Raw genomic sequence first — 27,447 nt, forward strand, 5'->3', positions numbered from 1 at the left:
GAAAGGCAAAGGAAAGGAAACTGAGTTGAACTGGAAACCCCGTGATGAGATAAATGGGCTTTTCTGTGCTTCTTTCAACATTTTTACCATTACATTTTTTTCTCCCATATATTATTTTGTTTTAAATACAGACGAGTTTCATCATAATATATATGAATCTGGTGAGGTTGTTTCTATCAGCACTTTGTTTCCTGCTATTGGTAATATCCAGGCTCCTTGTTTCCAAGGTTCTGGAAATGTAAGAAACATTTTAACAACCTGTAAATATATCCACCCCAAAAATAGCGTTTTTAGATAAAGGAAATCATATGCATTGATTAACTTGGTTTCTTTAGGTTTCACCTTTCCTTTCTTTTTGGTGTGTGTGCCTCAGTGAGCTTTTTGAAGAATGATTCCTATATGTTGCAGACATTGCCATAAATGTCCAGAAAAAATTGCATTCTTATTTTGGACATCTGAGCTATGAGATGGGACTTCATTTTGACAGAACAAACCTTTCTCCTTTAAAATGTTAAGCCCACATTGTATGATTCACACATTTATTTTGTCTGATTTCATGTAATAACCTAGAAAGCTTATGTTTCTTTTTGTTTTTTAGGCACTAGAAAAACACCCCAACTCACCAATGACAGCAAAGCAGATATTGGAAGTCATTCAGAAAGAAGGATTAAAAGAAACAAGGTCAGTATCCATACTTAACAATTTTTATGTTTTCATCGATTAATAATTGACTCTAGTTGCAAAGCAATACATGTACCTAGATTTTGATATTGTAGTGGATTATATATTAAGTACTTACCTAAAAGTTCTGTGATTGCAAGGATCTGGATGACTCAGGATTTACTTAGAACTGCTTGTTAGCTTAATAAATTACATTGGATGAATTGATAGAGAATGGGCATTGTTAATAACAAAGAGCAGCACTGTACGGCTTAGTCCATCTATGGTATTATTTCTGTTTCTTTTTATCATCAGAGGAGATTGTGTTTCTGAAAATGAGTATTGATAGAGAAGCACTTTTACAGGCTTAAGAGATAGATCTTAAGATATAAAAATGAACTCACTCAAAGTGCCAATGAATGCAGTGGAACATTTAGTCCTCTTAGATTGAAGCTGCCTTGACTTGAAGTACCATTATCAGCTGTTCATTCTTTATTTTTTAAATTGCTGCTTTATTACGATAGGATTCACATACTATACAAGTCACCTTTTCAAAATACACAATTCAGTGGGCTTCAGTTTATTCACAGAAATTATGCAATTATCCACACTATCTGAATTTAGAAGATTGTCACCACCTCCACAAGAAACTCCAAAGCCATTTACAGTCAACCACCAGCCCCTGGCAATTACTGGTGTACTTGCTGTCTGTAGAGATTTGCCTATTCTGGGTATTTCATATAAACAGAATCTCATAATTTATGGACTGGCTTTTTTCACTTAGTATTTTTCTTGTTTTTATGGTTCTTCCATGTTATAGCATGCATCAGCAATTTGCTCCTCTTGGGCCAAATAATATTACATAGATATAATATTATATTATAATAACATATAATAATGTACCAGATTTGGTATCCATGATGATCCTGTCTTATTTATTTATTTTATAGTTTGGGCTATCACTAGTAATATAGGCCAATATAGATGATACTGCATATTATTTATGCAGTGTGTGTTTATTTATATATAATTTTATAAGTTTAAATAACCAGTGTTGTCTTATGTATATACAAGCAGTCTGAGATTGTCCACCTGCAAACCACTGATCATATCATAAATTGCAACTTGGTGAAAAACGAAACCCACTGAGCTCCTTTGTGAATGTTTTGACTTACTGAGACAATAGTCCTCTTGAGGCAGACTTTTCCTAAAAAAAATAAATAAATCAATAAAACAAAATAAAAACTCTAACACTTATAATTATAAAGTGTGGGTAATATTGACATTTAGTTGTTAAAATGTCTCCTTTGAAGTTAAATACACGAATATCACAATCTTGGTGGGCATAGGACACCTTTACATAAATTTCCATCTCTACTTTGGAGACTTTTTTCTGCCTGTTCTGAGTACTACTCTGTGTTTGCAGTAGTTATTCCCTCACTAGTGGAGGCAACAATGGAAAGCAAAGATGCTGGTAGTGTCTAACATTAAAGAAGACCCTTGCTTCTAAGCCCTTTGTCTGTGTGAGGGGTTAGGCAACAAAATGGGGAGACCTAGAAAGTAATTTTCTCCTTGCTGCCTGTCAAAAGTCCTGAAAATATTTATACCATTTAGAAAGCATTGAAAATGTTTGCTTTGCGGCCAAAAGAAAAGAAGGGATGAAAATGTAAGGATTTCTGTTCCTGTCAAGTGTGGGCTTTGTGCCAGAAGAAATCTGCAAACATAGACTGAAAAAGCATTGCCTCTAAACAGACATTTGAAATTTGTCTATTAAGGTAGTCTTCTCCAAAGGGGTAACTATGTTGTTATTGGTTGTTACTGTTGTTGTTAAGTGCCTTCCAGTTGGTTCTGTCTTGTAGCAACCCTATATAGGGTTTTTGAGGAGTGGCTGGTGGGTTTGAACCACTGACCTTGTGGTTAGCAGTCCCATGCTTACCCTACAGTACCTGGTGATTATAGACACTGGTGTATAAAATTTCTGCACTATGGCAAGGAACAGAATTTTACTTATTAGTCTAGTTGCATTATTGTCTTCCTAGATTGTCTTTCAGAATGCTTGACTTCTTACAGGTCTTTATGACTACATGGTTGACAAAAATTATCACAACAAACCAACCTTTTAAAAGATCGATGAAGAACCATGTTGGCACAGTAGTATAAGCAAGGTCAGCAGTTCAAACCAGCATCTCAGCAGAAGCAAGATGAGCCTTTCTACTTCTGTAAGATTTACAGCCTTGGAAACCCTATCTTTATAGACTAGCCAGGAGTTGGAATTGACTCCATGGCAGTGGGTTTATTTTTATGTTTTTTTTTTGGATACATCTAAATAGATCCCTCACTCTGGTAGTGTAATCGTTACGAATCGGGCTGCAAACTGCAAAGTCAGCAGTTCAAAACTACGAGCTGTTACGTAGGAGAAAGATGAGGCTTTCTGCTCCTGTAAAGATTTACAGCCTCGGAAACCCTCTACAGGGTCGCTATGAGTCAGAACTGACTCCACGGCACATAACCACCACCACCACCACCACCAAATAGATCCCCCCACAGTACAAATAATTTGTGCCAGGCTACTGACAAAATGCTTGGTAATTCAAGTCCACCCATAGGACCAAAGCAGAAAGGCCTGGTAATCTGCTTTCAAAAAGATTACAGCTAAGAACATTCTATGGAACTTGGTTATACTCTATACCACACGAGGTCACCATGATTCAGAACCAACTAGACAGTAGTGGATATATCTCTAGATGCACATTTACCCCTCTAATCCCTCTAGTCATCATAGTGCCCTACTATGAAGGAAGAAAATGTTTGTTTTTACAAATGCCGCTGAACCATTGCTGATATTGAAGGTACCTGCAAGGAACCCTCAAGTTGAAAGGAAAGCAAAATGACAAAGAAAGAGATCAAAGTTCTATGTAAGTTACGTTCTGTAAAATCAGCTTTGCGTTGTCAGATGACTGCATTGTGTGTTCTCATTTCTTTTCATTCTGTTTCTGTAAGTCTCATTTCTCCTCTCAGTCTGTGCCCTGCTCCTTATGTCTGCTTTATCTGTGTCTAATCTTCCCATGTTGTTTTCTAATTCTAGCTTACTAGAATCAACTTTGAAATAAAAGTATTGAGATTTCTGGGTACATTTTATTTTTGAGACTTTCCTGTTTGTTATACATGTTGTTTTGAGCTTAGATTCTGACAGTTAGTTTGCCTACTTAGTATCGTGCTTTGGCACCTTCCAAGTTCTTAACTTTCCAAATATTTAAGGTAGCTGAGTAACTGAAGTGTTAACTGTATACCTTTTTATTTAAGTAATGGTGAGTTCAGAAATTCTGTCGTCACTCGTCCAAGCATAGCTAATTAATTTCTTGGTATTGATTAATTATTTCTTTTTAAGAAGTATAGGTTTGTGTTATGACTGATTCAATACAGAAAAGTGATTGTTAATGTTACTCATGTGGCTGCAGTCCTTCCATGGTTTCCTTTTTGAATGAGAGGCATATATTTCCAGCCTCCCCCAAAGAGTCCACCACTGTTTCTAGCATTTCTGGAAAAGAGAAGATTGTATCATTGTTGTCCAGTTGTTCAGTGCCCTCGAGTCGATTCCAACTGATAGTGATCCTGTACAGGGTTTCCAAAGAGCAGCTGGTGGGTTTGAATCACTGACCATGTGGTTAGCAGTCCAGTGTGTATCCTACAGTGCCACATCAGGACTGCATTGGATCAGTAGTCATCATCAAGTATGAGGTACTTCAATCTCTATGTGCCAGGTCAGGCTTCCCACAGCATTGACTTCCCTGCATTATACCTTTTTCTTGTACATCTGGTCTGCAAGTTCTTTAATAGCAGGGTAGCTCATGCTGTTGGCATTCAGCAGGGAGTCAAATATTTGTTGAGTAGATGATCTTCACTCACAGTATGTTAATTTGCTGGTGCTTAGTGATGATTGTTTGCAATTCAGAGTCAGAAGTGCCTTTTTTATTTTCTTTCTAACATTAAATATTGTTTGTCATCCTAGCTAAGGTTTTATTTTTTAATGGCATGCAGAATGTTGTGGGAAGCACGATAGGCTATAGAAGGTTGACTGAGCAAATACAGTTATTCTGCTGTTGTTTGTTTTCAGACACTGTAAGAACCTCTGGTTTCAACATAAAACGTGCAATAAAAAAATACACTGATAATTTTGGTCAAGCTGATGTAGGTGTTTGAATATGTTAAGTGTATGTGACTCTGCTACCAGCAGCACCTGGTTATGGACATCTTACTTAAGGGATAATGCATCCTTGCCTTTTAATATTACATAATTTTGCCTTCACATTGAAATGATTAAACCAACCCCTACTGACAACAAATTCTTCTTACTCATAATCATATTCATTTACTGCATGTGCAGCATTTAAGTTACTGAAAAGGCTTTGAACTTGTTACTAAAGTAAGGCTAAATAAGAACTGTATGCACTTGCTCTGACTTAACCACAAATCTGTCTTTTCAAGACACATTTAGAAACTGATTTTGTCCATAACTCGGGGAACTGCTTTTATTTTATTTGGCTGAGATGAGATTCTTAACATTTTATGCTACATTTTCCTTTTTTCAAATAGTGTACTTTAAATATTTTTCATTGTGAGCATGATAAAAAGAGCACAGCTTTCCTACATCATGTTTTTTTATATCATCATATTTTTGATGTGATGTTTAGTGTGTGATTGAATTCTATTTGAAACAGCCAGACTGAAGTGTACGTACTTTCCCGAAATATAGATGAATATTAATAAGCTATCAGAAGAGCATGTGGATTTTATTAAAGAAAAAGTAATATGATCATAGCATAAATTCTGTCCCAAGCTTTTTTTTTAAAGATGAAAATACAGTTGGCGAGTCTTACTTCCTCTTCTCTATAATAGGATAGAAGATTTTATCAGTATAATTTTGTTCTGCTCTATCTATATACGTGCTTGCTGATTTCTGAGTGAATATTTACAGACTTCTGTTACTTTATGCTTATAGAGTGTCAGTGATTGATCAGACAGCTGCTTGAGATGCTTTTAGTTGAGTAGAATTCTATAATTAATCACATAATTATGTTGCTTTTGTATAGAGGGGATTAAGATGTGAATATTCCAGTTTGCTGCTTTTTGCGGATGGATATTTGATATTCCTATTAGGAATATCAAAAAACAGAATATCAAAAAACTTAGCTACACAGGGAGTTACAGTGCTACTATAAAATATGTTCTTATCTATAGTAATTAAAATTATGCCCACAAAAAAAAGAGGAGAAATGCCAGTTACCAGGTTGCTTTGGATGATTTTTGGCATAGTTCTAATTCTGCTTTTGCTTTAACATTGCTTATTCAGAAGCTATTCTGTACCAGTAAGACTGAGGAATCTCTGATGCCTGCTTATGTGATTTTTGAAGTAATGCTTTCAAAGAAGTCTGTGCTTTGTTACAGGGATGTACCTAGGGGCTGTTAAGGCCCTAGAATGAGGCTTGTATCACTTACCTAGTAAAACAACCATTCATCAGTGGAGCGACGGGTAATTTTCTTCATGCTGGCCAGTATTTTGACAAAATACCTGTCATTAATGTAGCATGAACTCCTATATAGTGTTTACATTCGTTAATGATCAGTAAGTAGCTTTCTAATGGAGGTGAGATGGGCATAAGATAGAGAAAAATAAGAAAACTACAAAGTGAAAAAAAAAAGGGGGCGGGGACAAAAGCCCCTCTGTTGGGTTGGAGGAGCCACACAACCCACTCAACATCTAGAGGCACATTTTTACAATATTATAGATGCCTTCCTTTCCAAAAACTATATTAGTGTTTATCAATTATTTACAGTACAACAGACTATAATTACATGTCACAGTAGGGACATTTTAAAAGTTTTATAAACAATCTCTGTTGTGTTCACTGATACTATAAAAATATGGACATATTTTGCATTGTGGGACATGTAGTGGCAACCTTAGATTTTGCAATTATTCTCGTTTCAGTGAGACATTTTTATTCTCACTGCTAATTCATAGAATAAATTTGTTTTTTAGATACTTGTCTTAAGCTTTTTTTCTGTTTTGCAGCCTGTGCTATGACATGCTGAAATTAGGATCTCCACTTTGTACTGCAGTTTATTAAAGATGTTGCATTTTTCTAGGAAGATAAGATGTCAGAAAATTCTATTACCATCTATAGTGACAAACAATAAAATTTCTTGGCATTTCTCTTGGTGAGATTTACGTTTCTAATTAGTGTTGTAGGAGATGATTCTTTCTCACCGCTGAAATGTTTTGTCTAGAGATAAGAACGAAACACAGATAATTTCTATTGCAAAATCAATTCTTATCTCCAGACTCCATGTTGGTATTCTTCCTTTCATACTGAAATGGTAGTCTAGTTTGTTTGCATTGGGCCATTTTAGCATGACAGTGCCAGCTCATAGTGACAACCCTGCCATTTATTATATCGAATTCTCTCATTGGGTGAATGGCATACAGTGTCAGCTACTACTTAGGGGTTTATATGACAGTGGTGTTACTGACTAGGAACACAGGGTAATCTGTGTGTATTTGTGTGTGCATATGGTTATGTCTGATTGTGTGTAAGCAAGCCTCTAGGATAATCTAGTTCATTGTTGACATAAAAGTTGTACTTGTCATCACTACTCAGATTAGAGATTTCAGTTGGAGTCATTCTTAATTCTGTCCTCCCCTTTACTCCAGGAGTACTTTTTCCTATACATGGTAGCTGGATAAAATGCATGACATCCTGATAATATAAGGTTTATGGAACAAATGATGAAATAGGCTTTATACCATGTAGTTGGACAAAATTTAATAGCTGTTTCTAATCTAGTCATTTTTATAGTCATTTGGTGTCCTTCAAATACAGCATTCATCTCAATCTGATTTGTTGGTATTATATGTTTTTGTTCATAATTAATGATTTGTTTAAGTTTATGGTGTTGACCAAGTATTTTGAACATACCATGGTGTGTGTCATAAGAACAAGTAGCTCTGTCTTGGAAGAAGTACAGCCTGAATACTCCTTAGAAGCAAGAATGGTGAGACTGTATCTGATGTACTTTGAACGTTGTCAGGAGGGACGAGACCCTAGAAAAGGACTTTATGCTTGATGAAGTAGAGGGTCAGCAGAAAAGAAGAAGACACTTACTGAGATGGATTGACACGGTGACTGGCTGCACCAGTGAGCACAAACATAACAATTATGAGGATGTTGTAGGACCAGGCAGTGCTTCTTTCTCTTCTTCCATGAGGTTGCTGTGAGTCGGAATAAACTTGAGGGAACTGATAACATAAATTATAGTAATTTTAAAAGCAATGATAAATCAATTCATTAAATAAGTTATAACATGTATATCCATATCACTAATTGCTTAACTTTATAATAATAATATTTGAAAATAGAATGATCCTAACATTAAGCTTTTTCTAACTTAAATGATCACTTTATGCAGTGACAGAATTATTAAAATGAAATTATTGATGAGTTTGATAAGGTGTTGTGTATTACTTTGAAAACATTTCCTGAGCTAAAAAATAATTATGGAAACATTGTCCTACAAAGTCAGGTTCTAACTCCATAGAGAATTCCAGTCAAGCTCTGACTTGGACAATTTTAAAGCCTCCATGGTCAAGCAGATGTAACGGCAGACACTGTTGCTTTCCTGGGAAGTATCTCTTATTAATTCATCATGTTTTGCAGACTAGCAGTAAATCCCCTCAAGGCATACGTGAAGTGTGTTGTGTGTATGTGTCTGCATATGCACACACATGTACTTGTGTGTACACAGTTCTGGAAGTTCTTAGATAGTTACAAGCCCATTAGTTCCATTGGTGATTGGAGAGGAGCCACTTTTCAGACAGACTACCTCACAGAAATATAGTACGTTTGAAACACAACTCTTTCCATTTCCCATATAAAAACCCAACCCACTGACAACTCATAGGGACCCTATAAGGCAAAATAGAGCTGCTTCATAGGGTTCAGAGACTGTAAATCTTTATAGGAGCAGACAGTCTCATCTTTTCCCCATGGAACGTCTGGTGGGTTTAAACCGCTGACCTTGTGGTTTACTAGCCCAACACTTAAACGACGCCATCACTAGAGCTCCCTTCGTTCCCAGATAGAAGTCACATTAATAGTGATTCATTATTTGGAACTTAATATTTTCAGAAGTTATAGTGTATCATAAGAACATTTCTAGAATTTCTAGTATTTTATTTGTCTTGGAAGGTGTTCATAACAATTTGCTTAACACAGTACTGTAGCTTTGTTTTCACATAATACGTGTTTTCACATTATTTCTAGCATGTACACTAATGAAATACTTGATTTAATAAATTTCATGTCCAAGGATAATGTGTATCCTCACATAACATAAATTGATTTGGATTTTATTTGAAGTCATTGGTAAAAATAGCTGTAGTGACTGCAAGGCAGTAGTGTCCACTGGAGGATCCAATTATAGCTAAGAAATGGCACTTTCTTGCTGCATCTTGTTATTCTGTCAAAATTTCTCCATTCTTCCAAATCATTGAACAAAGAAGGTAATTTGGGTGATTTTAGCTTTATCAAGATCTAGGTATAATTTACTCCAGAAACATTGAGCACTCTATAAATATTTCAGTGCAGAAATAGAACCAGAAATGCACATGAAATTACACTGTAGCTGAGTCTAAGTATCAGATGCAGGTGAACATCTTTGGGGAGGAAGAGGCATTTAACTGGGGTGATTTTATTTAATTTTTTCTAAGTGGTGCTTTTCTCTTCATTTTCATTTTATTGCTTATACTTTTAATTGCTGTATGCCTAGATGATTTTCCTTTTGCTTCATTGTTTTGAACTGACAACATAATTCAAGTGCAAAACAGTTGATATGCTGACACGGGGACTTCTTTTTATAGTTGATTTGTTTTCAGAAGGAACAAAAATTATGATATTTTGTTGAGCCAGATTTTCTAAAAGTTGCAGTACATAATTCTTAAAAGTAAGTCTTGGTATAATGAAAGGACCATTTCTTCTGCCACTTCCCATACATATACACAAAATCAATTTATTTACCATTGTTGTTAAATGCTGTCCATTGGTTCCAACTCATAGGATGTCTGAAGAGTGACCGGTGGGTTTGAAATGCTGACCTTGTTGTAGCAGTTCAGTGCTTATTCACAGTACCATAACAGAACTTCAATATTTCATTTGGACTTCAGGGGATTATTCTACTGACCTTTTTCTTTCTTTTTTTCCAGTGAAGTCCTATAGATGCTATACAGGACCTTTAAGTGGGATCAGCTCTCTTTTTTAAGAATCATATCCTGGGCAGGTTCATAGTATTCATGTGTGTATGTATATACTGTGCCAGGTGTTTAGCAGCCAAATTAGGGACATTAGAGAAATTAAAGGTTGGAGAGATAGATATGACATACAGTTAATGAGTACTTATTTAGATCCTATTTTGTACCTACTGTATTAGGTCTTGGGGTCTTTTTAGAAACTTTAAGCCTTGTAGAAATATAGTAGCTTCAAAAAGTTTGTGGAAAATTCCATTATCTTTCATTTTCATTTTTCCACAAAGTTTTGAAGCCCCATCATATATGTATTCAGTCTACATTTTTTGAATCTTGGCCCAAGCCATGGTAATTTCAATGACCTCATATGCATATACAAGTTGCACAATAAATAAGCAAGACTGTAGAAGAATCAATACATTTGAATTATGGTATTGGAAAAGAATATTAAAAGTACCATGAACTGTCAGAAGAACAAACAAATCTGTCTTGGAAAAAGTGTAGCCGGAATGCTCCTTATAAGCCATGTTAGCAAGATATTTTTCATGTTTTAGACATGTTATCCGGATGGACCAGTCTCTGGAGAAGGGCATCATGTTTTATAAAACAGAGGTTCAGCAAAATAGAGCTAGATTGACGAAGTGGCAGCAGCAGTGGGCTCAGACATCAGAACAATTGGGAAGATGGTTCAGGAGGGCAGTGGCGCCTTCTGTTGTGCATAGTGTGGGAATTGACCTAGTAGTGCCTAACAACAACAACAACAACAATACTGTGTTCTTGGACTGTAGAAGGTGCTGAGGTTAAAAGAGATGAGTGCAATATCCCGTCTCTGCTTTTGAAGATTTAACAGTATGGTTTCATAACTTTCTTCTGTTCCAGTAATACACTGTATCATTTGATTAGGTCTTTTAACCTCTCCTCCATGAAGCGTGTCCTAATTCTAGTACGTGATGTTTTTCTTTAATTTAAGAATTTCTGTATTTGCTCTTACATTCTTCATAAAATATTTGATATTCCAACCTGTCAAGAAGCATTGTCTTCCCATCATTAATATAAATTCATTAAGGTATTGCTGTTAAGTGCCATTGAGTTGGTTCTGACCCATAGCAACCCCAGTATAGGGTTTCCAACTGGTGGTTTTGTACCACTGAACCACCGACCATGCAGTTAGCAGTCCAATGCTTACCCTACAGTCTCAACTTGCCACACCATAAGTCTGTTAAAGTATAGCATTCACCTTTTTATATCTGGCAATTAACTTGGCATGCTGAGATACATGTTTTAGGGACTGCCAAGCAAATGAAAGGATACAGAGATATGAGTAGGCACTGGATGAAAAGAATGCTTCACATTTATTGAGTATTTACTCATATTAGAGTCCCTGGCTTGTTTATATGAATGAGCTAAAAAGTTAAAACTGTACAGTATTGAGGGTCATAAGTATTATTATATTTACTATTTTACAGATAAAGAAACTAAGGCAAATGAGATTAAGTAACTTGAGATAGTTCATCCAGATAATAAGTGGGAAACTCGGGATTTGTTGTCTAACTCAAAGTCAGTTGCTCTTAACCTTTTTAAGCTTAATAAAATTGTGAGTAAAAGATTACTGGTTGTAAGAGTTTCTTAAAGTAAGCACCCTCTCATTCCTTAGAAACAGGGAAACAGCTTTTCTGGTTGAGTGTTATGCCTTGCATTTGTATAGTAAATGCTATTGCTAAGTGTCATTGAGTCAGTTCTGACCCGTAGTGACCCTGTGTAGGGTTTCCATGGAGTGGCTGGTAAGCTTGAACCAACCAACCTTGCATTTCAAACCAACCTTGCAGTCCAGCACATTAAACCGCAGTGCCACACCAGGACTCCATATAGTATATACTGAGATCAAAATCTGACCTATAGAAACTCTTTTCAATGTACAGTTTATTTGTAAGTAATATTAAAGGGTGAAGACTCCTGGTGTAGTGCTGGAGGGTAAGCATTGGACTGTTCAAACCCACCAACTGCTCCTATACAGGGTCTCTCTGAGTTGGAACTGACTCGACAGCACTTAGCAACAACAAAAACAACATTAAAGGGTGAGGGAGGAGTATGGTAGTCCTAAAGGATAAGCACCGGACTGCGAACCACAAGGTTGGCAGTTTGAGCCCACCAGCCACTCCGCCGGAGGAAGACGAGGCTTTCTGCTTCCTCAGAAACCCTATACAGGGTTGCTATAAGTTGGGACTAACTTGATAGCATTGGACAACAGTAGCAGCATTGAAGGGTGCAGGAAATGTTTCTGTAACCATCTAGATATGGAGGATTCAAAACTTTAGAAGCAGTTTCATTGTTAATGTGTGTCCAGTGTAATTAGGGTAGCTACTTTCTCTAAAGAACTGGCTTAGTGGACAGCAGCAAGGACGTGCTTTAAGTGTAGATTCTTACTGTTTGTTTAGAGGAGAATTCTGGAAGGAAAGGAAGCATACTGTGGGTAATGGGAGAACTAAGGGATTCATAGAATTTATCTCCATTTTATTGTTGATTTTGGCCTGATAACATTGAAATTATTTTTCCTTTGGAAGTTTGTTAAACTATGACCAAAGAATAATTCGTAACAAAATGTGGTTAATCCAGAAGACAATTATTAGGGGGTGTTGGCTATGAGTTGGCCTTTTTGTTACAGTGAGAGGCAGAGTTATTACTGGAGTGTGGGTGGTGCTCTAGGGTAAGCCTTGGACTACTAACCAAAAGGTCAGCATTTCAAGCCCACCAACTGTTCTGTGGGTGAAAAATGGAGCTTTCTGCTTCTGTAAAGATTTACAGCCTCAGGAATCCTATACAGGGGTCACTATGAGCTGGAACAGACTCAGCAGCACATAACAACAGCAAGTAATTATTATCGGTCTTCATTCTAGAGATGCATCTAGGAAGAGAAAAGGCCCAGATGAATATGAGTATAATTCCATAAGCAGCATCACTGAGTCTTTAGGCTGTTTTCTTAAGTAGAGAATGTTGTTGTTGTTATTGCCCTTGAGTCAGCTTAGATTCATATCAACCTCATGTATACCAGAAGGAAACACGACCGGGTCTTGCTCCATCCTCACAAATTTTACGTTAGAGACCATTGTTGCTGCCACTGTCAATCCATTTCATTAGGGGTCTTCCTCTTTTTTATTGACCATCAACTTTACCTAGCATAATCTCCTTCTACAGTGATTGGTTCTTCTTCACATGTACAAAGTATGAGAGATAAAGTCTCACTATACTGGCTTCTAAGGAGCATTCTTACTGTACTTCTTCCAAGACCGATTTGTTTGTTATTCTGGCAGTTCATGGTACTTTCAGTATTCTTCTAATACCATAATTCAAAAGCATGAGTTCTTCTCTAGTCTTTCTTATTCACTGTCCAGCCTTTATATGCATATGTGGTGGTGAGGGTTATGTGCCATGGAGTCGGTTTGGTTCTGAATCATAGCAACCCTGTACAGGGTTTCTAAGACTGTAAATCTTTATGGGAGCAGAAAGCCTCATCTTTCTCCTGTGGAACAGCTGGTAGTTTCGAACTGCTAACTTTGAGGTTCGCAGCCCAATTCGTAGCCACTATGCTAATAGGATGGTTTGGGTTAGGTGCAGAGACCTCAGAGTGATATCCTTGCTCTTTAATAGTTTAATGAGCAAAGAGGTCTTTTGCAGCGAATTTGCCCAGTGCAATACATTTGGTTTCTTGACTGCTGCTTCTAATGAACATTGATTGTGGGTCCCTGTAAAATGAAATCCTTGACAACTTACATTTTTTCTTTTTATCATGATGTTATTTATTGGAACAGTTGTGAGGATTTTTGTTTTCTGTACATTGAATTGTAAACTGTACTGAAACTTGTACTCTTGCTTGATTTTCATCAGCAAGTGCTACAAGTTCCTCCCTTCAGCATGAAAATTTTAGTCAACTGCGTATCACAGGTTCTTCCCCAGATCTTAGCTCCACTCTTCGTCATCTAGTCCAGCTTCTCAGATTATTCTCAGCATACCAATTGAATAAATAGGTGAGAGGATATAACCCTACGGGTACATCTTTCCTGATTGTAAGCCATTCAGTATCCCCCTTATTTTGTCCAAACTACTGCCTCTTGGTCTATGTGTAGGTTCCTTATGAGCATAATTTAGTGTCCTGGAATTCTCATTCTTTGCAGTGTCAACTATTGGTTGATTTGATCCACTGTCAAATGCCTATGCATAGTTAATAAAACACAAGTAAACATCTTTTTGGTACTCTGCTTTTAACCAAGGTCCATCTGAAGTCAGCAGTGCTATCACTGGTTCCACATTTTCTTGAATATGGCCTGAGTTTCTGGCAGCTTCCTGCTTCAACCGTTTATGAGTAATCTTCAGCGAAATTTTACTTGTGTTTAATATTAATAATACTTTTTGATAATTTCCACATTCTGTTGGGTTACCTTTATTTGGATTGGATTCAAATACGAATCTCTTTCATATTTCTTGAGATAGCCTTGTGAGTGCATCTAGCACTACATTCAGTTGGTTGAAATATTTCAGTTGGTATTCCATCGATTCTTGGAGCCTTGTTTTTCATTAATGCCATCAGTGTATCTTGGACTTGGTACTTCCGTGCCATTGGTTCTTGGTCATATGCTGTATCCAAAAGTGGTTGGGCATTGACCCGTTCTTTTTGGTACAGTGGCTGTGTACTCTTTTCCTGCATTGTTCAAAAGTTTGCCTATAGAATACTTCAGTTTTGCAAGATGAGACTGAAATTTTTCCTTTAGTCCATTCAACTTGAGAAATGGTGAATGGGTCATTACCTTTTTGGCTTTTTAACTCCAGGTCTTTGCATAGTTCATTTTAATATTTTACATTATAAGTCCATTATAAGATTTGAGCCATTCATTAGATTCTCCTAGAGCTGTCCTTTGAAAATTTCTTTTCAGCTATTTTACATCACCATTTCTTCCATATGCTTTGGCTGCGCTACATTCAAGAGTAGTTTTAGTGTCTTCTCTGACATCCATTTTGTATTTTCTTTGTTTCCTGACTTTTTAATGACCTTTTGCTTTCCTCATATATGATGTTCTTTTTTTAATTGTGAACTGAGTGATAGTTTACATGGATGAACATTGGCTTTAACCATCGTTTCCTTGCAATGATGACAGTCTCCTCCATGTATCATCATTCAACAGGATTTGCTTCCATTAACCATCGTTTCCTTGCAATGATGACAGTCTCCTCCATGTAACATCATTCAACAGTATTTGCTTCCATTCCCTCTCTTTTTCTTTTCTTTTTTTTGGGGGGTGGGGTGGGATGGGGAGATGTACACAAAACCACTCAGGAATATATAATAATTTAAACAACCAAAGGACACATTCTGTAAGCCTGCCTTCTGGCCTCCAGCACTCAGTCCTTCTCTTTCTATGAATCTAGAGTCCTCAGTTGCTCCCTTTCTCCATGTCCTCATCTCTGCCTCCATCTCTGGTGTTGCTGCTTCTCTGGATAGGGTCCCGCATTCCACTTGTGCTCTTCTCCCTTGATGGTCCCTAGGGCCCTCTGTTTCTGGACTGTAAGATGAACTACTCCCCCGTTTTTGTTACAAAACTTCTACCTTTGCAGCTGTGACAGTCGCAATTAGTCATGATAACAGTTACTCACTATTGAATCATAAGAGTCTTATCCCCATCTCTTTTCACCAGACCCGTCTAGGCAAGATGAAAACTATTCAGTGGGGACTCTACCTTCCTCCACACACTCAAACTAAACTCTCTCTTGAAACCTTGTAAGCCAGTCACTTCATGCCTTTATAGCTCCCCGCGCCCCATATTAGGTAGCCATTGTCTATGTTGCCCTTCCGTATTAACCCTGTATACAGAAGAGATAAGATTGACACTTGATATGAAGACTCCTTCCCTCTCTGTTGGTATTTTGAGTTACTACATCCATGTGTATAGGTCAAGTTCCATATATGCTGTTCTTGATGACATATAAAAACACCCTCTTCCCTTCTTACTGCTAATTTTTAAATTTTACAAAAGATGTAAATGACACTTGCTAGGCAGAAAATGGTCTCCTTTAGGTTACTGTGGTTAGCCTGAATTCATCACATGTTTTTTTTTTTTGTAGTATGTCTGCATGAAATACAACAACTTTTATTCATTTGCTACTTAATTTGTGTTTATTGAAGATAACCTACTGCTGGTAATATCACTTCAACCATTGAGTTACCTAAGCAGTTGCTTTTCTCTATTACCTTTGTGTTAGGAGAGGAGTGTGCTGAGCAGTACCTAATGATTTCTAATAGCTGAGGAGTTACATCCTTTGGTGAGGGAGAAGGTCAGGACTGATTTCCACAAGGAGTCATTACCATTGTCATTACTGTGCCAATTTTAAACCAGGCTTTTGAGGATTGGACTGAGGACAAGCTTTCTTTTTAAAACAGAAGGCATGCTTCTATGTTAAGATGCAGTCTTAGTTGTGAATGGCATTTAACTCAGAATTAATAACATTTTGTTTCTGGTAAGGGCTTTTACTTTACAGGCCAATGATCTACAACTTAGAAAAGGCAAGGGAGTTGTCCACAGTAATAGGCATAATGAATATTTGATTCAACTTTTAAGTGATAATAGGGTGATGGTTTCAGAATTTGAGAAGAATTCAAAAGCCTGGTAGTAAGTAAAGGCCAGACCATATAAAGAAAATAAGGTAAAATTCTTTGCTAAGATTTTATCAGATGGGGAGCTGCATTCAGTTGTTGTTCCTGACATGATGCATTTTCATTGATCTATCAGCCGTCATTACCTGATTTAATATGTTTCCATTAGTATATATTTCTAATAACTGTTAGCAGAAGTTAGAGGTTCAAGAGAGATTTTACTGAACTTTATGCTTTAAATGGCCACTTACAGTATTGGAATCTTGCCTTGTTGACTTCTTGTTGCCAAAGGAGGACTAGCAGAACGGGGAAGGGGCTCTGGCTTCCATTCTTACCGCTGTGCTGATGTGTGGACAGCATTGACTCACTAGATGAGCACAACCACAACATAGACAATGACAGTATCCCAGGAATAGATCATTGTATTGAATAGTCTGTTCCAAGGTACACTTAGGAATGCATGTAATAGGAAGAGATGTAGGACACAAAGGAGAATAGACTGACCTGCAGACCATTTGATGCAAAGCACCCATATGTCCAGCACCCATTTTTTCTTTCCAGAATTCCCCACTGAATTGTCTCAGCCTTCTTTGTTCCTGCATTTGCAATGCATTCTCATATTTTTGTGTTAAAATTTGTATGTATTTCCTATAAAAAATAAAATGGATAGCCATTAAATATTCAGATGTAATCACAGTGTTATAAACTGTGGCCGGAGAAGTCCAATGGCTAAATGAAGCACTGCCAAATAATGTGACCCTACAGTGAAAGTCTAGAAGTCTGGTGTGGCAGTGTGGGTTAATATGCTGCTGTAAGGTCGGTTTGAACCACAAAGTTGGTTCACCAGCTGCTCCTTGGAAACCCTGTACAGGGTCAGTATGGATTGGACTTAACAACAGTAAAAGTCTAGATTTCATTTGTTGATTCTTTTTCTGACACAGATGACTCCTTTGAATCTTTATTTATAATCAGATTTTTAATGTATCAATACTACATTAATATGGAAGATTTGGCAATGTCCAGAGATTCAAATTGTTTTGCTTTGAAATATTCTTTGAGTTTTAGAAACAGAGAGAACTATGAATAGACAAGATCAGGGCTGTAAGGTGGATGGGGCAAGGTTTTCCCAGGAACTTCTTGAGGACAGCCTTATCTAACCTCTAAGAATGAGCAGGTGCATTGTTGTGCTGGATTCTTTATCTCACCGTTGTAGTTTTTGATTGTCTTAAAACTTCTACCTAATAATCCCAATGATTGTCCTTCAAGAGAGTCTTTCCAGACCACTTCCTTGGACTTCCCCCAAACAGTTGTCATAACCTTGGGAGCTTCCCTCTCTGCCTTGGCTTTAACTGGCTCATTAGATCTTCTCATAAGTCAAGGAACCCTAACAAGACTAGTCTGCAGCCATCCACGGAGTGCAGACACATGTTTAAACAAAGTTTGTTTATAATAAACCCAGGTGTGTATGAACTGGAACTCTAGTAGAAAAATATTTTGACATATTCTTATAACATCATTTCTTATGTTAGTCTGAAAGTGGGTAAGCCGGGATTAATGATTATTGTGTTTCACTAAACTGTCCATGGAACCAGGGTCCTTCTGTTTCATTGTTCTGCTGTCCCTAGAATTTTGTCCTTATCCTTGTGGTCGGTGATGGTGTGCCACCAAGTTCATGTGTCAGAGATCAAGATGGGAAAGGGGGCACATAAAGTCCCTTAAAAAAACTTGCCTGGAAATAGACTGTATCATTTCCTATGTCCCATCAGCCACTTATGTAGTTACATTAGCTGAAAGGGAAGCTGGGGAATGTAGTCTGTATTGTAGGAGCTCATGTTGTCACCTAAAATGTGAGAAATGTTAGCTGTAGGGCAACATTTTTTGGAGAACTGCCATACCTGTTTTTTCATTAATCATTATGCTTGGGTTAGATTCAAGTGGCGTACATATTCCCATTTTTAATATTTGAAAAAAAGTCTATATTCTTACTTTGATGTGAACATTCCATGTATTTTCATGACTGTGATTCTTCTCAGAATGTAATGACCCTTATCATTTTCTTGCCTAATTCAGATTTTACATATTATCTCTTCAGTAAAGCATTTAACGCCTTTAGCTCCAATTCATCATTTAATCTTGTTAGTCCATGATATTTGTAACATAATGTGTGTGTCTCTTTGTTGTAGTGTTTAATAAACCCTCAAATTTTCTCTAGTTGTAATAGGGCTGTAATTTCCTTAAGGGTAGAGTTTGCATCTCATTGATCCTTCTCTTCCCTGTGGTGCCCGTCACATAATAGGCTCTTGATAGTTTCTGGTTGAGTAGGTGGACATTTGAATTGTTGCTCTATTTCTGTCTCTACCATAATGTGTTATCCTGGATAAGTCACCCAGTGTTTTGTCTTTCTTTTCCAGTAAAATGGGGGAAAATTACAATCCCTTGTCTACATCATGTTGTTGATGTTTTAAAGTGCCGTTGAGTTGGTTTGGACCCATGTTGACCCTGTATAGGATTTTCAAGGAGCAGCTGGTGGGTTTGAACTGTTGACTTTGTGGTTTGCAGTCCAGTGCTGATCCTACAGGTCCACACTAGGATTCCCACTGACATTATATAGCAGTTATAAAGATAACATAATTTTAGGGAAAAAATGGTAAATATTCTATCAATTATAAGATATTTAATTTATGAGCTGTTCCTGCTTTCTGCTTTAATAGCAGTTTTGGAGACAGTTGATCACAAGTTATTAAGTCAAACTTTAATGTTAAAATATTTCATAGTGTAATTGGCACATGGACTGATTTGTTTTCAGTAAGAAATAGATAGTGATATGTCCGACTTATTTTTTTAATCCATAAATTCAGGAAAAGTTAGAAAATGGAATCTAGTTAATTGTTGTTAAAACTGTTTTTACTTGAAGAAGCAGATCCTGAGTTTAAAAAAAAATATATATATATATATATATATATAATTTACAATGCAAACAGAAGTAAATGGTTTTTCATTAAATGAGATGCAATGTGCATTTAGGATCTTATTTTTAACTAAAACATCTCTGGTGGTGAAGTGATTAAAGTACTTGGCTGCTAACTGGAAGGCTGGTGGTTCAAACCCATCAGCTCCTCCTTGAGATAAAGATGTGTCTGTCTGCTTCAATTGGCTCAAGCATGGCAACAATAGTGAGGTTGGCCTGGGATTGGGCCGTGTTTCGTTCTGCCGTGCATAAGGTCGCTATGAGTCGATACCAACTCCATGGCACCTAACAACAACAGCAGCAATCTGCTTCAATAAAAACGCACTGCCTTGAAATGCCATGGACAGTTCTACTCTGCCCTGTTGGGCTGTTATGAGACAGATAGACTCTCCCACAGTGGTTTTAATTTGTAACTCAGAAGGTTTATTTCTCTAGCTATGACAGTTAAGCCACAATGGATTCCTGAGTGTATGTTATAATAATATTTGTTCTGCTTTCTTACCTCCCAATTTCTGTGTATTGTCATGTACTATTCTGACAGTATACTCTGCTAATTATCTAATTGGTATGCTTTTTGGAAAAATGTGTTTTAAATAGCACATACTCATACTGTTGGAATTTATTTGCCCTTCAATTACATAGTTCAAAATTCACAAGTGAAATTTTAGAGAATAGGTTTTAACGAACAAAGCCTCTTAGCGCTCTCTTATGAGGTCTATATTTAAACATTCAGGAAATAATTAACTCTTTGAAAAATCGATGTCATCTTTGTGTGCTTCTGTCAGTGAGACGCTTACAGTTTTTGGCTTGTTTAATAATATTTAGTGAATGTTCTTAATATGTTGAGAGTTTTCCATTCGTTCTGAAATAGTTTTGCTCCCTGTTCAACTAAGTATATGGTAAAATTTAGTTGTAAGTAGTGATCTGTATTTTCAAGATTCTTATAAATAGTGTATATGCTGATAACTTTAGCTTTTGCAGGTTATTAGGATGAATGCCACCATAATACCTATTTATCATATAAGATGCAGATTATCATATCCCCAGTAAGCTTTATGCAAGCTTCCAGGCAGAAATAGGTTTCCTTCTTTTGTATTTCTAGGGAGATTTTTAGTTTTCCATTATCACAGTTTTTTTGTTTGCTTTGTCTTTCTCACAGTTAAATTATACAGCCCAAAATGGCTAGTGTCATCTCTCATGCTTGTTTGTATATTTTATATAGTGGTCATGTCAGAGCATGTTTGTTGGATTGACACTGTTGTACTTAAGTTATCTTTAGCCATCATGTAAGGGATGGTTAGAGAAGAGTCAGCTTCTTATTCTTTCATGGTAGATTCTCAGGTGTGTAACAAAGGGTCAGTATGTCAAACACAAACACTTAAAAATTTAGGAGGATAATTACTACATATTGCTATGCACCATGTGGAATCCAACTTTGAACTAAGCAACCAGGCAGGCTTTCCTTTTCCACATAATACTTTCAGAGTTCTTTGCCTATGTGAGTCATTCATTCCTTTGTGAGAGACATGTCAGCTTTTTATGAGACATACAGTGAAGTTAGTGGGGAATGTCCAGGAAAACAAAAACAAAACACAAGTATTATCTAATTGTATAAATCTTTGGGTCCAAATCTTGGGTATAAGTGAGCTCTGGTATTTGGCATCGGCAGAAGAGTTGACTTGGGAACCGAAGTACATTCTGAGTGGATAAGGATAGATGTATACCTGAGGGACATGTCCAAGTTTTCTGGAGAGAGCAAGCATACAAGGATGGAATGGTTCTGACCAGTAGTAGAAGATCACATGAAGATGAGAGAACAATTCCCTTGATTTTAACTGAAATTATATATGATGAGCAATGATATAGATAGCCAGGGACTGGATGATGCAAATAATAGTTTAGGGTAAGTACATAGGAAATGTGATTTTATTTTGTACACATTCTGGAAATAGAGAAATCTTTTAAAAATATTTTGGGGTTGCAAGTTTTTAGAATTTTTTATTAACTTAGAAGAATAGAGCGAACATAAAGGAAATAGTCTTTAATCTTTATGTTATAATAAGGGGTGGAGGAAAATAAAAAAATAATGAATCCGCTGATTAAACTTTGAACACTCCAGATAATGTCTATCACTTTGTTTCTAAAAAGCCTAGCTGTTAAAAAGGAAAAAGGAAAATTTGTATTTTTCACTTGGTGTGAATCCTTCTTGCTGTTTAATGTATAATAAGTGTCTGGGCTCCCATTGATCATTTTTCATTGTTCTCACCATTTGAAATTGTTATTCCCTCTGAGGGTCCTGGCCCTGTCTCCCTGATAAGCACGTGTAGAGCTGAGAGCTCTTTGATGAGTAGAGTCTGGAAATGCCATCAAGGTGATGGTAGGAGAATGAAAGTGCTGTCCCCACAGTGAATCCAGGTGGCAGGGCATGTCTTGCCTTGTCAATAGAGCTTTAAGGGTTGATTACGCATTGCTTTTCCATCTCCCCCCAAAAAGCCCCTATCTGAGACGTATCAGAAGAGTTTGATAGTGCACACAAAGTTTAACACTTCTAGCATTGTTTTTCCAACTCCTAAAAAAGACAAAGTGCCCCCACCGTACGTATTGGAATAGTTTGATATTGCATGACAAGTTTAGAAGATTAGACTTAGAAACCAATATTGTGTTTTTTTCTCTTCCCTTCAGGACAAACTGTTCCATTTGGGACTGCTTCAAATACCTTACCAGGCAGCACCAATCTTAATATGCTTTAAGCTTACTTTCTTCCATTGAAAGGATCTTTCCTTTATGTTTGGTACTTTCACCTTAAGAAGGCAATATATGTAGGGTGGATTGAGCAGCTGTAAATAAATATAACAAAGTAGCAGAGTGGTTTGTGGGAGTTTTACTATATATATACACATATATAATATTTTCCAGTCTGGTTTCAGACCCCGGCATGGCTTGGAGACAGCGTTGGTGTGTATGAAGGATCTTCCTCCAATGAAGGATTTGGGACAACTTTCCATGATGATTATATTAGAGCCTCAGCTGCTTTCGTGTTGGTCATGAGGTGATGCTGAACCGAATGCTTGAACTAGCAGGAGTGGCTGGGATTGCATTGGAGTGGTTCCGTTCATTCCTTCCGGGTAGGTACCAGCTAGTGGCAATGGGTGAAAATGGACATTGAGGGCCTTCCCATATGGAACCCCGTAGCAGTCAATCCTTCCCCTGTTCCTGTTTAGTGGGTCCCAGAGGACAATTGGACGCCTGAAGGTCAGGCAGTGTGATTTGAATGACTGTGTAGAAGGGTATGAGAGTGGTTTCCAGATTGCTGCTGCTCACATTCGTTTCTCTGTTTTGTCAGTGTGCCAGTGCAGACTAGAATCAAAACTGAGAAAGTAAGTGTGACTTGTTGGAAAGTGAACATTTGGGAGACCTTTCTGTGCTTTCTGATGTCTCTGTCTGTCCGTATAAAATGGTGGCCATATTTTAAACACACATTTCTCTCCACATGAAAATCGATTGCAATATTAGCTAGACATGTTTTATTTTCCTTGCTGTATAGATCCAGACCCTTACTTCTTATGAGCATTGACTACTTCCCCCATGGTCTTTCTGGCTGGAAGCTATCGTCTGCTTTGTTCACCCTGTTGGCTTGGGACTCCTTCACGCAATGTAGCCTGCTAACGTTAATACAGACTCCTGTGGGTGATGACTGATTTTTTTTCCCAGTGAATGCTTTGCTTATCTTTACTGAAAGTACTTCATTATCCTATTTTACTAAGATTGAAATTGGATAGTACTTTTAAGGATTTCTTTAGTCTAAATAATGCCTTTTTAAAATTGTCCAAGTATTTAAAGTTTTTACTGGACTATCTATGCTAGAGTTTCTTTAATTTTGATCATGTTATTTAGAAATGTTGCATCTCCTCTTGGCTGTTATTAATTTATATAATATTATCCCAGCTATTTTTCTTTATGGAAACGAAAAGCTTGCTGAGTGTTAGGCATGGAAGAAGTTTATTCTAACAGTAGAATTCAGTCAATGCACTGAAAATACACACAGAAGCATGTGCCTGTAAATATCATTAAATCTGTCTGGTGAATGTCATTTTGGCAAAAGGGCAGGGGACTGACATTTATGTAGTAACTGATCAGTGTCAGGCATTGAGCCAAGTATTTTCTATTTTTTAGCTCATTTAATATCATAGTTCTATCGAGAAGTAGGTGCTGTTTTTTCATTTTATAAATGAGTAAATGGATGCTGAGTGAAGTTCGAAGTCTTGCCCAACTTCACACATTAATAAGTGGCAAATCTGGTATTTGAGCTTGGGTCTGGCTCATTCCTGAGCTCACTGTTCTCATCACAGCTGGTCGTAGGCAAATGTGAGTCTAGAATAGGGGACCTCAAAAGAGGAAAATGAAAACAAGTCTTATTCTTATTAGGTAGGCTCCTTGGACCAAATAAGGAGGAAATGAAAGGCAGAGGAAGTACTATTATTAATAATGTTTGTTTTAAAAATTTTCCAGAGTTTGACAAGTCACATAACAAAAAGACTGATTTTAGCATCATAAAATGTACATTATTTGAAGGATGAGCAGATGTTTAAAATTTCAGCTCTGTATCTCTTGTTCTGACATTTTGTTCCTGATTTATGCTGAAAATGAAGTAATGATGCCACAAATTGAATCCTTAGGAAACTAAGGATCAGTGTGTTTAAGTTGATCAGGTAGTTAGTTATCCAAGGAGAGTTAGCATTTGATGACAAATACCAGCTGTTTCCTATTTATGAAAGCTCTGTGTTTTTTTTTTAAAAGTGCCTGCAAACTTTTCCATGTGGAACCTCAGCTTAACCTTAGCCTTTTGTGTATAACATGGTACTTGCGACTGAAGGTCTGATGATGTGTTGAATTCTTGTGCTCTATGGCATAGTCAGAAAGAACATGGTTTCTGTGCTTATAAATAGTACTATGTTGTTGTTGTTAAGTGCTGTTGAGTTGGTTCCAACTCATAGCTAGCTACCTTGTATAGGGTTTGCAAGGAGCGGCTGGTGGGTTTGAACTGCTGGCCTTACAGCGCCACACCAGGAGCATACATTAATAGTATCATTGTTACCCTAACATAATATGCTCTCATTGTGTTAGGAAACAAATCAATGGATAAAAACTTTTTAACTGTAATGTTTTACAACCATAATGCTACCTTGTATCCACCAGAAGCTCATGAAGTAACACTCGTAATTGAGAACACATTAAGGTTTCCTGAGTTAGCATCAGTGAAATACTGATTTTGTGGAATTAGGTGGCAGATGCTTCGAGGAACTATTTCCTGAAAGCTTTAAATGGCAATATAAAACCAACTTACACCAGGTGCTGTCGAGTTGATGCTGCTCATAGTGACCCTACAGAACAGAGACCTGCCCCATTGGGTTCCCAAGGCTGTAAATCTTTACAGAAGCAGATAGCTGCATCATTTTTTCACCAAACCACTGGAGGGCTTGAACCACAGACCTTTGGGTTAGCTGTCTAGCACTTTAACCATTATGCCACAAGAGCTCCTAATATAAAATCACAGGAATATTAATTCAAGTTAAATGAGTGGGTTGGAATTGTGCTTACTCAAATAAGATGACTGCCAAATGGCCAACAGCCATGGTTTTTCAAGTTTGTTTTTGTGAACATTGGAAAATGAAGGAAGGCAGAGAACATTGCTATAAAAATAGATTGTTCTCTATAATTTTAGTAACTTTTAAATCAGTGGCCAATTAGTCATTTGAATAAGTAGGGCCCCAGGTTTAAAATATTCTCCTTTCCACTCAGATTACATTTAAATATTGTTTTCCCTATTTGTTTCTGGACTTCTCTGGAGAATTTTTGTGTCAGGTTAGAATATTTTGTGTACTTGATTAGAATATTAATAATGCTTTAAAATAATGTACAAGAAATTTTGTTTTGTCTAAAGATGCATTTCTACCCATGGGTCATCAAAATGTGCATTTTTCCTAATAAAAATGTTTACTTATGTAAAAAAAATGCACAGATTATCTCTTAGTAGCAGATGGAATTTATTAATATGCATGTGTATATAATTTTGTAGTTTTCAGTAACTAATAACTTGAAATGTTATTTATAGTCTTAACATTTGCATGGTCTTAGCCATCCTTACTCCAATTTTAGTGGTTTTCCAATATGAAAGAATACTAATATCAGCTTGTATGAATGATAGACATTTTTTTTGCAACTCCTGCTCCCAATTTAAGAATCTCATGAATCATATTTCTCTGAGGATGAAATTAAAATAAGAAGTAGGTGTATTAAATTCGTTTAGACCTAGTTCTGGGTCATATAGGTGCTTTAAGTGTTTCACACTAAGTTTGGGCAAGAGAAGTATATTGAAATTCACTATATTTTTATACTTACTTTTCTTAAATTTTATAGTTTCATTAAGAGTTCCAACAAAGAATTTAGGCATTGTATGAACTGAAGTTTGTTACTTTAAAACTATAATATCTGAATTTTGCAGATATGTTTCCTACCATTCAAAACAACTGATTGAATTACATAAAACGTATTCTTTAAGGCAGAAAACTGTTTATCAAATATCTTTATATAGTAATACTTCCAGTCTAAAACCACCATTGAACAAATTACCTTGAAACTATGAGAGGACAAAGAAAGAGAAGGAGAGAGAAGGAAAGAGGAACGCTAAATTAAATCGACATTTGTCTTGTAGTGTGAGTGCCAATCTTAACAGTAGTGGTTGGTTTAGTTATTTTTAAATACTTTCTTTATCAAACATTTAACGGTAAAATATTTCCCTATAAGTAGCAAAACTGAGTGACCTTCTTTTGACATTGTGTTTATCTAGGGATTTCAGTTGTGTTCTACCAGAATCTTCTGCAGAGAAGGGAAAGAATAATGAATCAGAAAGCAAGTAATAAGCAAGGGAAATCAGTTTTGTTTTGTTCTTTCTGAACCATACAAAATCATTTGTAAAACAATAAATATTTATCGAGCATAAACTGTCCTGATTGTTTTTATGGTGAGGTAGATAGAATATAAACATGCAACCACCTGAAAATTTAAATATAAAAAGTTACACTACTGAGAAAATGTTAGGAAAAATTACAAATTTAACATTTAAATCTGCCTTTGACAGGGAAATGACTTTTCATAGTTAAGAGGCAGGAAAATAAACCAAAGAGGAAAAGATGCACAAAATTGTCTACCTAAAATTTCACATATTTATGGGTCTGAAACAACTCAACAGCACTTAACAACAACAACAGATATATAAAAAGGAATCCTGGTGGTGGCACTGGAGGATAAGCACTGGACCAGAAGACCTCATGGTCATTTGAACTGCAAGGTCGGTGGTTTGAACTCACCAGCTGCTCCTGCGAAAACCCTATACAGATTGCTATGAGTTAGAACCAACTGGACGGCACGTTAACAATATATAAAACACAAAATATTAAGTGGCAGTCAACTCATGGAGAAAAATATTTTGAGTTAATATGCTAAGAAGTATGTTGTTGTTGTTGTTAGGTGCCATCGAGTTGATACCGACCCATAGCAACCTTATGCACAGTAGAATGAAACACTGCCCGATCCTGGGCCATCCTCACTACTGTTGCCACCCTTGAGTTCATCGATGCTGCCACTTGGCCAGTCCATCTCGTTGGGGGTCTTCTTCTTTTTCTCTGACCCTCCACCTAACCAAACATGATATCCTTCTCCAGCAACTGGTCCCCCTGACAATATGTCCAAAGTATGAGAAACGAAGTTTGGCCATTTTGGCCTCTGGCTGCACTTCTTCCAAAATGGATCTATTGGTTCTTTTGGTAGCCCATGGCACTTTCGATATTCTCCTCCAACACCATAACTCAAAAGCATCAATTC

General features: G+C 36.8%; 1 protein-coding gene across 1 annotated transcript in view; it reads left to right on the forward strand.

The window, feature by feature from the left end:
* Positions 1-604: 604 nt before the first annotated feature.
* The window catches only part of ASXL3 (additional sex combs like 3 (Drosophila)), a 213,655-nt gene continuing 186,812 nt past the window's right edge, over positions 605-27,447 (forward strand). Inside the window, exon 1 of the mRNA XM_006835133.1 lies at positions 605-681. Within this exon, the coding sequence (XP_006835196.1) occupies positions 626-681 (56 nt within the window). The 5' untranslated portion in view covers positions 605-625. The remainder of the gene's footprint in view (positions 682-27,447) is intronic.

The sequence above is a fragment of the Chrysochloris asiatica genome, unplaced genomic scaffold (genome assembly GCF_000296735.1).
Source record: "Chrysochloris asiatica unplaced genomic scaffold, ChrAsi1.0 scaffold00015, whole genome shotgun sequence".
Lineage (NCBI taxonomy): Eukaryota > Metazoa > Chordata > Mammalia > Afrosoricida > Chrysochloridae > Chrysochloris > Chrysochloris asiatica.